Source organism: Neofelis nebulosa, chromosome 4 (genome assembly GCF_028018385.1).
Source record: "Neofelis nebulosa isolate mNeoNeb1 chromosome 4, mNeoNeb1.pri, whole genome shotgun sequence".
Lineage (NCBI taxonomy): Eukaryota > Metazoa > Chordata > Mammalia > Carnivora > Felidae > Neofelis > Neofelis nebulosa.
Window position 1 is genome coordinate 118,609,762 of NC_080785.1, and position 17,269 is coordinate 118,627,030.

Genomic DNA, 17,269 nt, shown 5'->3' on the forward strand with positions numbered 1-17,269 from the left:
TCATGGGCCCACCTTGCTATTGGCTATGTGGCTCCAATAAGAGGAGACAAGGTCCAGTGCAAGACTGAAGGCAGATGCTGATACTGAGAAGTAGGCGAGACATTTCAAGGAGAAAGAGCACACTTGCTGCTGTCTTGTGCAGACATTAGGGCTCTCTTCTCTGGCCTCCCTTGCTGGACAAGCAGGTACTGTCAGAAAGCTTAAATGTTACCAGCTGGACCAGTACAGCTTTAGCGTCCAGTGCACACAATACTGCCCTGGCCACAGGTTGTATGCAGATCTGTGCACCAGAGACAAATGCAGCTAGCTCTGTGTACACCAAAGTGCCTTATAACATGGTGAGGCCACCAACCGTGTAAAACTGGAGACAGAGCAATTATGTTCTTTATCACCAGAAGGACCTCACCTGGGGCAATTTCCATAAATAACTTGATCACCCTAAGACAGACATTCAAAGGTTCACATCCACATGGACCAGTGCAGTGTGATTAGCTGCTGACACAGAGTACTAGTAACGTTGTTCTACGCTTAAATAGTAGTTTACCTGCACAGGGCACTTTGACACACACGATCTCATCTAAGCTTCACAACAAAACCTTGAGTTAAGCCTTTCCAAGTTCCAAATGACATCTGAGAAAACCCGAGGCTTGGAGAGGTGAAGTAACTCGCTCAAGGTTGTAGTAGTAGTACCTGAGGCAGGACTCAATCCCTGGAGTGGAAAGTGCCTTCCGGGACAGTGTCCTACCCTAAGTGTGAGAGCTTAAGAGTGAGACTCACAGTGTCCTATGCTGATCAATGTAAGATGTTCCGGGAAAGATCCCGGGTGCCTATGTACCTAAGTGTAGAAGGCCTGCAAATGGCCTCTGAGAGCTCCTGGTCCTAGGAAACCTGTCACTTGACTAGAAAAGAGCTCCCTACCTGGATATGGGATGGAGAGGAGAGTGAAGTCGGCATAGCGCTGGGCTTTGTCCACCTTCTCGGAGGAGGTTACACTACAAGACAGGACACAATGTGTTATGGCATCACAACACATACACACCATTCCCCAATGAGCAATTACAACATCAAATGAACCTCTTGCTAAACTACTCTTCAGGGGCGCCTGGGTGGCTCAGTCAGTTGTACGTCTTGATTTCGTCTCAGGTCACAATCTCATGGTAAATGAGTTCAAGCCCCGCATAGGGCTCTGTGCTGACAGCATGGAGCCTGCTTGGGATTCTGTCTCCTTCTGTCTCTGCCCTTACCCCGCTTGCAGTCTCTTTCTCAAAAATAAATAAATAAATAAACATAAAAAACAAACAAGCAAACCCACAACTACTATTCAGAATCAGGAATGATTTCCTTTAGCAGTGCTTACTTTGAACAATCGAGAAATATAACTTCTCTGCCTCCTACTCCAACTTCTCAAGCAAGAGAGGTTTTACTCTCTAGTTCGACAGCAACCATAAGCAGAACAAGCTTCCCATTAAGCCCCACAAATGAGGACAGCACAGCTGCCCTGACCCAGCACGGGGAGTCAGCCGAGAGCAAGCAACTGAGACAATGTGCAAAGGGGCCTTTTGGGAGACTCTGGCCTCTTTGGTGTTCTCCAATATTCACTGATGACACTCCTAAACAGGACGGACAAATGGCATCTGACAGGGAAAGACTTAGGGCATTATGACAGATGAAGGGAAGAAGGGCAAAGGGAATGTTCAGGCACCTACAGAATGCTAAGTTGTAAGGCCTCAGTATGCCCTACTTTGTAAGACAAACTCAACATAAGAGTCAATATTATGAAAAAAAGTGTTGGGAAAAACTACAGTCTCATCACCTCATTATTTTCAAATGTTCTCTCCTATCAGATATCAAGATTTAGTCTATATGTGAAATAAAAATTGGGCACAGGCTGATTTTTGTTGTTGTTCCATTTAGAAAGAGAGTCTAATCCACCAGAGATGGCGAGAGCTTGGAACCAAGGGAAAAACCTTCAAGAGTATTTAAGAGAAGGAGGCAGCACAGCACAGGTTAGAGACTCATGGTGCCTCAGTTATTATCTGCATGACCTTGAGCAAGTTACTTAACTTCTCTGTGCTTCAGTTTCTCACCTGGAAGAGAGGGGTAGTAGAGTCTGCCTTGCAAGAATGTTTAAAGATACAGCTAGAAGATGTACAGAGAGCCCTCAGCATGCGGCCCAGCGTGTGGTGAGCCTTTGGTCACTGCTACATACCATCACTGACCTGAAAAGCTGTGAACACATCACTTCTGCCCATTTCGCAGCAGGTGCCCTGTACTTACTTCATACCAAACTTCACCTTCTTGTTCTCCACCATCAGGTCACAGATGTATTTGACTGACAGGTACCGAAGCAGCTTGATGTCATAGCCTCTGACCTTATCAAAAAGATGTGTGTCGGAACTTCTGAAACAAAGAGCCAGGGGGAGAAGATGTACTACACATTTGTTCAGAGAAGTTTGGGGGGTGGGGGGTAGGGAGTGTGTTCAAGGAGGTATAGATGTCATTGGCAAGAACTTCTATTTCCCTTCTCCAGAAGACAGAGGGAGGGCCAAGACAGGACAACTGGTTTCAGGGAAGGTGACTTTCTAAGAGATTACTCTGCTCTCTGGGACTCATTTCAAAGGGGAGCAATTGGCAGCCAAAAACCGGGAAAGGGCTTTTGGGCACTACTTGACATTAAGCCAGAAGACTCAAGATAATCTCTGAGTTCTAAAAAGCAGCAAGCTGGTGGCTGATAGAGTCTTTGAGTTTCCATTAGAGTTTATCTCCCTCCACCCACCCTTTTTCCGATTTATGATCATTTTTAGACACAGGATTTTCTCATAATGTAACAGGGTGAAATGCGTGTTGGGAGATGGACTTTTGAGAGTTATTTTATCAACTGATCGTGGAATAGTAGCAGGTGAATTCCCTCTACTCAGCAGGTCTAAGAAGCAGAGAGATAAAATTTTTCCTAATCCTCCAGGCTGTCTTTTGATCAGTCATACAGATAAAGGCAAAAGTGGAACAAGTAAACAGTCCCCATTAATTTTTTAATGCCCACTGCTTTGCTGTACACAGCAGTCTCCTCGCCAAGAACAGCGTATGCTATGGAAGGCGGCCTGGCTGAGGCCGAGGTCGTCTGATCCCAGGGGAAGAGCCAAACATTCTTGAGCACAAGCCAGGGTTGCTGCTCTTGGAACTAACAGGCAGAACTGGGCATAGTGAGATGAGTTTTCATGCACCAAGCCATGATTTGGGGCAGCTGATCTTACTAGGGTGCTTGTGTGCATTCCAGAGATGTTTGACACCAGTTAAAGACTTTCCACGGGTACAGACCATGCAAAGGAGCTTTTCCAAAACATTCTTGGGTGTCATTTTCTAAAATCATTTGGAAAGGAGGCAGGAAGAATGTGAACCAACCCATTTCCTCTCTTTAAGGGGGTCTAAAAGAGTTCTTTGCATCAAGCTCTATTATGGCATCAATAACAACTTAATGAACTGTGGGACATCTAGTCTCTGAGTCTCCCATATGGGGACCACAGCCCTTGCCCTGTGCCTTGGCACCAGGTGTGCTGTGTGTTATCTGGCAGGTTGGCTGTCAGCACCCTGGCCACCCCCTGGAAACCATGGGGCTTGAAGACACACACAGATGTCTGAACCCAGTCTCAGACCTGTGGACCCTGGGGCTGGGATATTATGTAGGATGGAGAGAGACTCCTCAGGCATTCGATAAAATCAGCTCTGGTGGAAGCTATGGGATGGACCTTAACAACTCTATTTCAGGGGCATGGATTTAGCAGTGGCAGGAGTGAACCAATGCACTCACCTGTACCAGTGGTGATTATATACACCATCAGTATGAAAATGGCCACTAATGGTCACTGACCCCATCCCCAATATAAGCCCAGACCCATAACAACCTGGCACTGACCGAAGAGCGCAGTCCTCCTCTGTGATGTCCTCTGCATCTGCCCAGGCATCATCTGCACCTCCTGCCAGAGAAACCTGTCAGCACCAAGGCTGTTGCACGGGGCTCCTCCCAGGGGCTTCTGGACCAGGCTCCTCCCACCCTGCTCTAGCTCTACATGTCTGTCAGCCCAGATGCCCCATATGCCTGGCGGTCTACTTTACCCCAGCATCTCCCTGAGTGAAGACCAGGCCCTTGGTCTTTCCAGAGCTTACTTGAACTCTCTACCTATGCCACTGTGGCATGGGTGGCTATTCTCTATAACTTGGTTCTTGTTCTTAGAGGATGTGGCTCAACATTTACCTGAGAAAATATAGTTGTAGCCAGTGCGTCCATATAGCTCCCCCCATCCAGCCAGGGTAGCTGACCTGCAAATGTGCTGGGAGAGAAACAACATTTTCAGATGCTTTTCTGGGTTTTTTTTGTTCTTGTTTTTCTCAGCTTTATCGAGATAGAACTGACATACAATATTTGTGTCAAAGTGTACAACAAGCTGATTTGACACACATGTATTATTAAACCATTACCACCATAGCATTAATTAACATCTCTATCACATCATACAATTAACATACAATCTTTTTTTGTGGTGAAAACACAAGATCACCTCTCTTTGCAATGTTCAAGCATGTAACACAATATTAGTAACTATAATCACTCTGTTGTAGATTAGGTCTGCAATTTTGCACCCTCTGGTCAACGGGTCAAGATATTTTTCTCAAGTGTGCACAGTCGGAGGAACTCCTGGGACTCCTCATTTTTCTAGGCCCATTTTCTGAGTCCAGGAGCACTCCCCAAAGTCTTATGAGCTTCGAGGCCACAGTAGTCAGTCTAAAGTATGCCTGGAATTTTTAATCTACATCCTCTGTCAAGAGGGGTATCTCTTCCAAACAGGTGGCACCAAAGCATTACTAAGGGTAAATGGCTAGATATAGTGGCAGTCACATGTGTAAGATTTGATGTTGCTGCATATGGATGTGTGCTGGGCTTGGCAATGAAACGTTTACACTATCTTCTTTTTTTTTTTTTTAATTTTTAAAAAATGTTTATTTTTGAGACAGAAAGAGACAGAGCATGAGTGAGGGAGGGGCAGAGACACATACAGGGAGACACAGAATCTGAAGCAGGCTCCAGGCTCTGAACTGTCAGCACAGAGCCCGAGGCAGGGCTCGAACTCACGAACTGCAAGATCATGACCTGAGCCGAAGTCGGACGCGTAACTGAGCCACCCAGGTGCCCTACACTATCGTCTCACTGAATTTTCACAATAAGCCCATGAGGTAGATGTGGCAGGTGGCATGCACTGTTGCTGCTTGACAGAAGAAAGGCACAGAGAGGTGAAGTGATGTGTAAGGTCATACCATGAGGGGCAAGCTGGGATTTCATCTAGACCCACCTACCTCCAAAGCCTGCATGCTGAGCAGCATATGGAACTGTTCAGTGCAGGGATGAGCAACCTTTGAAGCAGGTGGGTCAATTAAGGGAGAAATGTGGGGAGGAATTTTTTTTTTTTTTTTAAAGAAATTACATCTCTTCCCTCCTTATCAAGGAAATGTAGTAGCTGTAACTGCATATGCAAGCACCCCCAAGTTTCACTAAAGGCTGGGAGTGGCAGTGAGGGGATAGGAGATCACACCAGAGAGAGGGGCGGCTATTTGACAGAGGGGTGAGGTTCATTCCTGAATGGGTTACACAGACTGGCAATGTAAAGCGGGTCCTTGGAAGACTGTGAAAATACTGCCTGAAGGCTTCTTCTCTGTTAGATAATGGGAAAGAAACAGTTATGTAGCTATAAGGAAAGGGCTGTGGGTGGGAGCCACCAGGTCACCTTCTGGCTCTCTAGAGGTAGTGGCAGGCTGAGAGAGAGGGCAGGTAACAGAAAAGCAACCTGGGTGCCACCTGAGGAAGGTGGGGTGGTTTTTTAGGGCTGGGGACAAGAGATTTGCGGGAAGGCTGTCCTGGAAGCCTGCAACTAAGGACCTGGGCCTGAGCAGGAGGCACTCCCATGGGGGCTGCTTCATTCTTTCTGGGTCCACAAGCATTTTGAAAATCTGATGAAAATGAGCAACTGTCTCCAGAAAAAAATGTACATACCACAGTTCACATTTTAGAGGTTCCTAGATTCTCCCAAGTCCATCCACGGACCCATCTCTAGATCCTACTAAGAGTCCCTGCTCTGCAGGGACCATCCCAGTAAGCAGAAGCAGGGAAGTGGAGAACTGGAGCAGGGAAGAGCCAATCCCCAGCTTTAGAACACACAAAACTCTCACAGTAAGTAGGGAGGGCACATTCAACTTGACAGTTTTTTGTTTTTGTTTTTTGAGGCATCAACAGTCATTTTTATTACGCTCAGATCAGAAGTCTGTGGGTCTTGAGGACCTCTGTAGATCTGTCGATTTTCTTCTCCAGGTTCTTTCCAGCCTGTTTCTGTAGCTTCAAGAGCTGCTTTTTCATCCAGCAATGGATGTTGGCCTTCTCTTTCCTCTTCTCTTCCGGAGTGGTAGTTACTGCCCAGTACTTCCAGCCAACCTCGTGAGCCAGAAGCCCCAGGTAAGCAAACTTTCATGTAGGCTTCAGACACACAACCTTGAGGGCAGCAAGAACCACCACCTGCTTTTTCTTGTCATAGGGTGGCGGGATCCCATCCAACACCTTGAGGCAGTCCAGGGCGGCCTGGCCTTGGCTGGTCTTGTGGAGCAGCATGCCTCACGCTGTCCACCCAAAGATCCGTTTTGGTGCTCTGAAGTGGTAGGGGCCACAGGGTGGGTTGGTGTTCCTCGGCTTGTGGAGAAAGGCCAGGTACTTCAACTTGTTTCTGTAGAAATTGCCAGAAATGCTGATGTCTTCACAGGGCACAACAATGACCTTCAACCCCAACAGCATCTGCCTGGCCACGATGGCCACCAGCCGGCCCAGGAGACAGTGTCGGCCACTGAGCACCAGGACCTGCCTTCAGCAGCCACTTGGGAAAGCTTGTTGGCATTTGAACAGCATGTGTTCTCATGCCAGCCCTCCCCCCATCACCTAAGTTGCTTGCACCAAATCACACTCTTTGCATATTTTCTGTTAAATCTTTTCAGAGCACGCACACACTGTCTTTGGCTCCTGAGTTTTGAGACTGTTTCTTGAACTCTTTTCAAGGTTCAGATACCTCTTTCTGTCCCAGTTCTCCCATACTCTTAGATCTGTCCTTGCCTTGTCGGTAAGTCAGGCAGTCAGATCTGGGCCCAGAGGACTCATCAGATTGAAGAGAGAGGGTGAGCTGGCTAACTCCCCAAGTGAGGCACCAACCCCCTCTGAAGAAAGGTCCTGAGGTGGAACCTGGCAGAAGCTGTACTGCATTGCAGATTCTAACCCCTGACTCCTGCTGCTTAGCCTCATGGCTCCAATCCATGATCCCGCCATTTCTGCACTTTAAGCTTGACTGAGAAATCAGGATGCACTGTGAATGCCCTCCATTGGTCTAATTATGAATGGCCTCTAATTCTGCACAAGGAACATCGCTCTGTAGGATTTGTTCGTCTCGTAACCAACTTTGGCACAGGGAAAAAAGTGGCAGACCTTTGTTCCCCATCTCTTACGGGAGGAAACAAAGAGAAAGATGACGTGTCCTAATTTTCACTGTCTAAAAGCCAGATACAAGTGCTGGGGGAAAAAATGGCATGGGAGAACATCTTACCCTTAAATGCTTGAACTGTCTTTAAAAAATTTTGATAATGAATCTTATTTAACCCATTTATATTCAAATATTACAACAACATATAATCACTTTAAAAACCATTAATATTTTACTTTTTTTTGTACTAAATCTTCAAAACCTGATCTGTAGTTTACACTTTCAGCACATCTAAACTAGAATGCTTTACTTTTAGCAATTTTTTCAGTAATTAAAAGAAATTTTTTAAGTAATCTCTATGCTCATGACCCTGAGACAAGAGTTACATGGTCTACAGACTGAGCTAGTCAGATGCCCCTTTACTTTTAGCATTTAAAGGGAAAAGCAGTCCTGCCCCCAAATAGTGTTGTTTAACCAAAAAAATTTATTATTGTTTCAGCTATAAATTGACTGAAATAAAATCAAATGTTTAGCTCTTTAGTTGCACTAGCCACACTGAACTGAGTTTTGAAGAAGCAAGCACTTCTTAACATACCTGCCTTCCCGAACCCAGCAGAGAAGTTCTGGTAATAAACACTGCCATTGCTGCACTAGTTACCAAGAGCCTGCTGTGTGCCACAAATCCGAGGATGAGATCCCATTCTCCTACCTTTCCTAACCTTGCTCTCAACCGCCTGTCCACTTGCCTGCCACTCACTGAGCTCCACAAGGACAAGGACTGCCTTATTCATCTGTCACCCTAGACACTAGCACAGGGCCCACTCTTGCTTTATCCAAGAGTAGTAGCTAAGCTTGCACTTACAAGCCAGGTCGATACTTTGCTAGGTGCTGGAAGGACGAGAGTCAGACACAGCCCCTGTCCTCAAAGGGATTAAGGCAGAAAGGAAATTACAGACATTCAAACACACAAGCAGAACGAAGCACACTGTAGGGAGGTATAAAGTGAGTGAACACCGATTGTGTCAGGGGAAGCCAAAGGGTATGAAACGGTATCACGCCGCCTGGACAAGAAGGTGTAATAGAAGAAACCGGGATTAATGGCAAAGCCCTCATAAACATTTATGAATGCCAAGGACTCCTTGGAATAATCCTTCTACTCACTGCCCTTGCTCTGAAATCAGGTGGTTTAAGGCTCTTTTCTCCTAGACTTGTCTAGTCTGTAAGTGCAAACAATCTGCCATTCAGCAACCCCACTTGGTCAGCTGTTCAGCGTGGCATTTCCAAAACACATTCAGGAAAGTTCCTTACTCATGGTCTGCAGACAAATGAGAAACACCAGACTTGACAAAGCTACACAGGTCTCTCAGCTACAAGATGTCTCAGAGCCTTTGTTATATTAATGTACATGTACCAACATACTTTATGAATCTGGAGCCTGGAGGCTAGGCCAAATCTACTATCATTGTGTGACAGAGAATGCTTTTCACAAGCATATCCTTAAAATACTGTTCTCTGGGGGGCGCCTGGGTAGCTCAGTTGGTTGAGTGTTCGACTTCGGCTCAGGTCATGATCTTGCAGTTTGTGAGTTCGAGCCCCGCATCAGCCTCTGTGCAGACACCTCAGAGACTGGAGCCTGCTTCGGATTCTGTTTCTCCCTCTCTGTCTGCCCCTTCCCCACTCATGCTCTGTCTCTCTCTCTCTCTCAAAAATGAATAAACGTTAAAAAAAATTTTTTTTTAATAAATAAATAAATAAATAAATAAATAAATAAATAAATAAATAAAAATACTGTTCTCTGGAACACACTTTGGGAAACACTGGTTTGAGTATTACCTATATAATTTCTAGTGACAAGCACTATGCTCCACAGAGCAGTGGTCTTTAAACTGGAGTTCAGTAACTTGCAGGAAGATGCCAACTTCCCAAAGGGGGAAGGGGCACAAAAAGCTGTAAGGTGATCAACTTCAGGAGCTTCCATACAAGCTTTCCCTAAAATATACCTTCCCAAGGAAGCCTTCATTCAAGTCCCCTTTCCTAACCCCCTTTCACATTTGCCCTTCTCCCATTTTACAAAAGAAAGGCACAAAGGGGTCCAAACAAGGCTCACATCTCTCCTCCTCGCTGCCCTGGCACTCAACCACCCACTGGATAACCACAGCTGGACTCTGCAAGACACTGGGACTGCAACATGTGCCCTCAAGTATCTGCCCACTGAATAAAGAGACTGCGTTTGCTCCTCTCCCCTCCTCCAGGCTCTCCCTACTTCAGTCCGCTCCTCCTAGACTAATCCTCCTGAAAAAGCTACTTTCATCCTGTATTTCCCTGTTCAAAAATCACACTGCTCTCCTGGCAAATGCAAGCACCATGGTCAGCACTTGGCCTCCTGCAATCAGTCCCTTCCATGCTCTGGCCTGGCATGAACTTTCCACTTCAGTGAGGGAGGCGTCCTGGCCCCTCTAGTTCCTGTCTCCATGCCTTTTCCCATGTTGTATCACTTGCTCAGAAAACCCTCCCACCCGTCTGCCAGCTAGGATTGTTTTTCCTCCGGTGCTCTCAAGCTATGTCCTGCTCTCTAAATGAGGCTATCAGTGGCTCAATCCACACTGCTAGCCCTGTGTTTCTCTTACACCACACCACAGGACCCTAAATTTCAGTGTGGAAGCCTGAGGGAACTCCAGGTAAGTTCAAACCCCCAGCTCTCTTGGTAAACTTGGCAAAGTTATTTAATCCCTTTGTTTCATCTGCAAAATGAGACCATCCATTACATTAAAGGATTATGAAAAGACAGGTAAAATGAGACCACACTGGGGACCCAAATTAACAACCATCACTAGGGTAAAAGCTCCATAAGGGTAAAGACTGTCTACACACTGATGTATCTTATGGCTTGAAACATAATACACATTCAATAAACACTTAGTATATTATATGATTGAAAGAATGAACACATAACAATGTATTAACTTACTTGATCTAATCTACCCCATAAACCTTTGATGTAGGTATGATTGTCATTCCTACTTCTACAGACAAGGAAACTGAGGCCTTATACAGAAAGAAGTAAGAGAGACAGGATATGAACCTAGGGAGTCTCCAAAACACAGGGTGGGGTACTCTGGTGTGACTATCCCTTCCCTACATAGACTACCGTGAAAGGTGGTGTAAGAATTGGTCTGTTTTCTCTGGGCTTCTTTGCACAGCACCAGGCACCCAGTAATTACCTAACACTGGGCTGGCAAATGCCAAGAACAAGACAACCCTACACTTTGCATTAAGCCAGTTACCCTGAAGAAGGTCTCAGAGAGTGTGAGGCTATGGTACGTTCTTACCTTGCCCTTGAACAGGATCACCGGGCACACAAACCGTCCTCTGCACCTGGCTGTCTTGCTACGGTTGACGAGGTCTTGCAACTTGCTCACTTGCACGGTGCTCTGAAACCTAATGCACAGGCAAGAGACAGGTCAGACTGGTTTCTAAGTGGGCATTGTGTGTGTGTGTGTGTGTGTGTGTTTTCACAAAGACCCCATGAGAGGTCTGCATATGTGTGTGTCAATACTCATTTGGAATTTAGTAAATGCTTTAATCCCTAAATTCTAGATCACAGATAAATTTTTTCAGGAAAAGAAAAAAAATGCTGTATTATAGGTATTAAAATTTAAGTCATCCTGATTTTAGAAGCTTTAAGATGAAAAAAACAGTGAGCTACTTTGAAGACATGGGATACAAAACAGAAACACACACAGCAAACTGGGTGTTGACCATGTCTAAAGTACACTTTTTCCTCCCATAATAGGACAATAGGTGCCCTGGGGAGTGTATGGAAATCATAGTGCCATTTTTGTGAACTTTCAGGGGGCAGGGTAAGCTGAAGGCTCACATCTCACATGGTGATAAGCTTCTGAAACTTCCTCAACATCCCAATTGTCTCTAACAGTCCAAACAGCAAACAGGGCAGGTAATGTTGGAGCAATGGAAGTAAAAAGAAGCTATGTGTGGCATGGAGAAATAAAGTAGTTAATCCACTGGGTGTGGTAAGGGAACTTCCAAAACAGGAGTCAGGTTGAGAGATAAGCTCCGGCAAGGCACACCCATGTCAAATCAGTAGACCCGTTAAAAAAAAAAAAAAAGGGTCTCCTCTTAAAGACTCACCTACCCATCTTGAGCAAAACACTCCACATCAGCCAGTCAGAGCTTCTGGTTGTGCAAGAAATGAGAGGCAGGAAAGTTAAAGAGTGGGAAGCTAAGTAGATCAAGTGAGCAGAAGGGAGGGAAGACACTCCTGTTCCCTCCTTAGAAGGGCTGCACTTCCAGGTCAAGTCCTAGAGGGCATTTAATTCCTTCTATGTCCTAATCCTTCTAGGCACACGGCACACACATACAAATAACCGTTTCCGAATGCGTAAGTTCAATGCCTCTTACACATCTGTGGTATCTTTTTAGGCCTATATGGATGTTGTAGGGATTAATAAAGTCTTTTAGAAATACTGCTGATTTTTTAGTAGTCTTCATAGATCTATTCACAAGACATAGTTACTAAAAAAATAACTACTATCAAGTGGGGGTCTGAAATTGAAGTTAAAAAGGGGTTTTCAAATAAAAACTTGGACCAACAGTTTGATGATCTTGGAAGACAACAAGGGGGTAAAGGAACAGAATTTACACTTCCCATGGTGTATTCTTCTGTAAGGTCTGATTTAAGATGTTACTTTTGTAATTTTTTTCCCCCTTTTTGAAGAAAGGAAGAAAGGCAAACTTGAAGAGGCTGGTGTGCTCTTCAAGCTGCATGTAGGGTGGCACTGGCCCCCCACCAGGCCCCAGAAAATTCATGGGTCACTGAAAACCAAGTTCTGCCACTTCCCCTCACTCAGTTTCTCTATGAAATAAAAAGGCACCTCAGTACAAAATAATCTAATTGAACTTAGATGCCAGGAAAATATGAAACAGAGAGCACATATAATACTGTCCACAACAGTCTTCCTCTCACGTTCTGGTGGCCTCAGGCCATTTTCACAGATCTGGTCAGCACCATCTATTGCAACAGAATCTCACTTAGTCACAGCAGCAGCTCCCTCTGAGTTCTAAATGCCTTGAAACTGCATTGGATTCTCCCAGGTTGAGACCATCCGTTCCACAAACTCCACAAAACCAAGATGGAGAACATACCAGTATTTCCCTCGTAGGGGCTCTGGGCAGTCGTTTAATGTAGAAGCAGGCGTACTTTTTTTCTGGTTAGGCTAGGTGGTTTATTTTGCTGGTTCTCCTACTCAAAGAACTGATTCAGTTTCTGTTCTCAGTGGTTCCTGTTTTTATTTTTATTATCTCTTGGCCTTAGGATCTTTTTCTTACAGTGCTAAGCAGTGAGCTGTGTCTGGCACATGATACTCAGAACTGAGTGAATAAATGATGGCTTGTATATTTATGTTGGTCTTGTGGGACTGAGCTATCAACCTGTGGAATCTGATGCTATCTCTGGGTAGACAGTGGCAGAATTGAGCTGAATTATAGGACACCCAACTGGTGTCCAAGAATTGGTGGTGTGGGGTAGCCTCCAGGCCCTCCCACATGGGAATTAGGTACAGAACTTAACCACCACCCCCCAAGGCCTCATCTGTACATCCCCTAATTCCGTCTCTTGTTACACTGTCACTGCTTATTTATTGGTCTTTGTTACTCACAAGACCTAAGAGGAGGGACTTCATCTATCTGGCAGGGCTTCCACTGCATCCCTGGGGACTGCCACATGGCAGCAGCTCAAGGAGTTCTTGTTGACAAACACATGTCTTGGCTGTTCAGAGATCCCTGTCCAGGCTTCTATTCCCAGATGGTGGGCTCAACCAGGGAGGGGGATTAACAGAACTAAACTGCTTCCTGAATCCAGTTCTATCCTGTGTAATGGGGTCTAATTAGTGTCATATTAACACCAAAGCCAGGTATGTAAAGAAACAAAAAATTCTGCTTCCTCTCATCTGAATGTGCATGTACTGCCTTCTCTTCAATTCAACAGCACTGCCCACTCAGAATTCAAGGCCTTAGAAGGAGTAAAAAGTAAAACAAACTCCAGTAACTCCTTGAGGGTTATGAATATACCACCACGGCCCTGGCCTAGAAGGGGAGACCCTGCTGGTGGAAGAAGTGTGGTGGTGACAGAAAGAAAAGGCAGACAGATGGACACAGCAGAGTGAGGAAGACACAGATTTTAAACCCATCCTGCTTACCACTTCTGTGATCTCAGGCAAAGGCAAGTTACTTCTCTGGGTTTTAACTTTCTCTTCTGTACAATGAATGGGAAGTGATACTACCTACTTCACTGAGTAGGTGCAGGACTTGAGTGAGCTACTGTGTGGAACCCTAACACCTGCCAAACAGTAGGCACTCAACACACATTATTAGTTTCCTCTTCTTTAAGGGCTAGACTGAGTCAGCACTGAACTGGTTTCCTTCCAGGAAAAGCTTCTGTGAGGTCACCAAGACTGAGTTCCTTAATGCACTGCTACTACAGGGTGGTCTGGTATCACCTGGCAGCTGGTGAGAAAATGCAGGAGCTCAGGCCCCAGTCAGACCTACTGAATCAGATTTTGCATTATAACTAAAGCCCCAGGTGATTCACTCAGAGTCTGCTTGGAGAAGCACCATCCTGACTACAACTGAGCTTAATACCAGAATGCCATCAGGGCACCAAGGTAAAACCACCAGCCAAAAGTGAAGGGGGTGGAGAGGAGGGTGAGGGCAAGGAAAAAGAGATCTTGTTCAGAAACTTTAGCATAAGGGTTTATAGATGGTGAGTCTACCTAATTCTGAAAGAAGTTATGAAGAGACAGAAACCATGTATAACGGAGCCATCACAAAGCCCAAATCTTTAGGCTCAGAGATCCCTGGGGTTCTTAAGCTACACAATTGGGGATATGATACAGTTTCTATCATCTACATACAATCTGTTTTTCTAACACATTCATTTTTCTTAGTGAACCCCACCACAACGTCGTGAGACGGCACACTTAGTAGACATTACGTTTTACAGATAAGGAAACTAAGGTTTAGTCTTTAAACGCCTCTGACCTGGTTATTCTACTTGAAAGCCTTCTCTGACTCCCTGTGGCATATAGCAGTGGCTCTCAGGCTACAGCATATATAAGATTCATCTAGGGAGCTAAGAATGTAGATTCTGGAAATCCTGATTCAGGGGCCCCAAAATCTATGATTTTAGGGGATACTAACATAATAAAAACCACTAACACCCACAAGTCCACACTCCTTGGCCTGAAGATCAAGACCATATACAAATTGGTCCTTTAGGACGTGTCAGAACTGCGACTCATCCTTCTAGTTCCAGCTGAAGAGGCTCTCTACCATGGGTTCTTCCCAAACACACACATTCCAGGCAGAATTAACCATTCTCCCTGGTTTGTCTGCAGAAGCACTTCTCAAACTTTAATGTGCATCCAAATCACTAGGGCATCTTGTTAGGCTGTGATTTTGATTCAGTGGCTCTGGGGCCAAAGATTCAGTCTCCAGCCAGTTCCTGGGTGCACTGAAGGGACACTTTGAATAGCGAGGGCCTGCCACACTGCACAGCATGACTCTACTATAGCACTCATCATAATATCGCACCTACAGGGCCGTGCTTTCACAGATCCTGTGAACAACAGTTCCTGGATTCTCTTAAAATCAGCAGCAAGCACGGAAACTAGGGGAACAAACTTAGAGATCAACATAAAGCATTTCCTGGAGCCTCCAGGCTGTGATTATTTATTAGTGTCAAACAGCCTACAGGTTGTATCCTGTGGCAGGTGCCTTATATATCTGTTTTTGTTTCACCTGTTGTTACCCCACAGAAAGCACTCAGGCCTTGGTAGGCCCTCAGTAAACAGTAGCTCTTATTTCTGATTCTTACAATAAATATGCCAGGCTTGTAATAGCCCCATTTATCATCAGGGATTGCACTAGCCACTTTCTAAACAGAGGCAGAGACTTGCCGAAGAGAAAACGAAAAGACAAAAAGACAACCAGTGTGTAACTCAAGCAGTCTGACCACAGACTTCAGGCTCTTAAGCTCTACATATGGTTAAGTGCTCTTAAGAACTTTGACACAGCATACCTCCCACCTATACTCTCTTAAAAAAAGGATACTAGGGTTCAGAAAGGTGAGGTGTGAAATAAGCTGTCTTAAGTCAGTAAGCGCTAGGTAGGGGAGAAATAGTCCACTACTGTGACTTCCAACCACTCACTCTATGCCATACTACTTTGTCAGTCTAACTTATCAAACCCTGAATGAACCAAAGACACCAAGAAGGCTTCAAACCTGAGGAAAGTGAGTTTACCCCGCCCAGCTCCCCACCCAGTCACAAACTTCCTGACTCGGTGGATGAGCTGTCAGAGCCTCCCCAGACAGGCACACTCTAGTTACATGATGCTCACGTGTCTTTCTCCTTCTCAGAACTTTCATACTCCAGGAACACGATGTGCTGGGGGTAGTGGCCACAGATATCCCCATTCACATTTTGGATCACACTGTAACAGTAGTCTCGGCCAAACAGCTCCAGACATCTCTTCTCAATGCGCTCAACCTGCACAGAGGAGGACACCTGAGCATAAAGAATATTCTGGGATTCTGAGTATGAGAATTAGACAGTTCGTGACCTGGACAGGTCACTGGGAATGACATGTGCCTCAGTGATTATTATTCAATGCCTGGAAGAGACACTTTGCTGGGACACAGGCCCTGATGTGTATTTCATTAATCTATATGCAGTATGCTTTGGGAGGGTCTCTAAGCCCCGCAGTGTTGCAGTGAAACTGTTAAGCATTCCAAGGAAAGGATTACAGTTTTCATGAGATTTTCAAGGGGGTCCACAATCCATAAAATATAAAGAACTCTTGCTCTAGGTTACTTTAGCACTAATCCATTTTCTTCCCTTGGCTCCAGATTATTCCCCATTCTACAGCCACAGACAAGTACCTAGACATTCTAGTTGTTGTAATGAGTAAAAGCTACACACAAGGCTATCTCCCTACACTCTATTTTATTTGTCAAATAGAAGGAAGAGCTTCTCTTAAAACTGTTCTTGTTTAGTTCGGGGAAAGGTCCACTAGAAAAAAGGCATAAGACATGTAATATCTTGAGAAGTCAACAAGAGATCAGGAATCTTGGAGAGGCTTTAAGGCCAGATGTCGTGAAAGTCAGGTCTAATTCATAACCACTCTAATCTTCAGGGGTATAAGATGGAAGAGGAAAAAACTGATAGTGGCTTAGATGAGGAATTCTCAAATTTTAAGATACATAAGGATCATGATGAAACCTATTTAAAAATGCAAATTCCAAGTTGCCACCCTCAGAAATTCTGACTCAGTAGAAATAGATGGGAGCAAGGAACCTTTATTTTTAACAATGCTGAAACGGGCACCTGGGTGGCTGTTAAGTGTCCGACTCTTGATTTTGGCTCAGGTAATGATCCCAGGATCGTCGATAAAGTCCCACATCCAGCTCTGTGCTGACAGCATGGAGCCTGCTTGGGATTCTCTCTCCCTCCTGTGCTCCTCTCCCACTCGTGCTCTCACTCAACTCTCTCTCTCAAAAATAAATAAACTTTAAGAAAATAAAGTAAAAAATAAAAACTCACAGACCAAAGTTTATTTATCCAAATGAAAACAATTAAAAAAAACAGGGACACCTGGGCGGTTGTCAGTTAAATGTCCGACTTCAGTTCAGGTCATGATCTCATGGTTCGTGGGTTTGAGCCCTGCATGCAGCTCTGTGCTGACAGTGTAGA

The 17,269-nt window shown here is 45.1% G+C and overlaps 1 protein-coding gene and 1 pseudogene across 9 annotated transcripts in view; both read right to left on the bottom strand.

Annotated features, from left to right (window-relative positions):
- The window catches only part of MTMR14 (myotubularin related protein 14), a 44,837-nt gene that overhangs the window by 26,341 nt on the left and 1,227 nt on the right, over positions 1-17,269 (bottom strand). For 5 of the 9 annotated variants that reach the window (XM_058726074.1, XM_058726067.1, XM_058726069.1 and 2 more), the window contains exons 2-7: positions 15,918-16,066; positions 10,832-10,940; positions 4,250-4,325; positions 3,911-3,971; positions 2,278-2,400; positions 919-992 (exon numbers count right to left, since the gene is read on the bottom strand). In XM_058726074.1, the coding sequence (XP_058582057.1) occupies positions 919-992; positions 2,278-2,400; positions 3,911-3,971; positions 4,250-4,325; positions 10,832-10,940; positions 15,918-16,066 (592 nt within the window). Of the gene's footprint in view, positions 1-918; positions 993-2,277; positions 2,401-3,910; positions 3,972-4,249; positions 4,326-10,831; positions 10,941-15,917; positions 16,067-17,269 lie in introns of those variants that run through there. The other 4 variants (XM_058726070.1, XM_058726068.1, XM_058726075.1 and 1 more) reach the window with 3 other exon arrangements.
- LOC131508332 (large ribosomal subunit protein uL13-like) lies at positions 4,441-6,829 on the bottom strand (annotated as a pseudogene).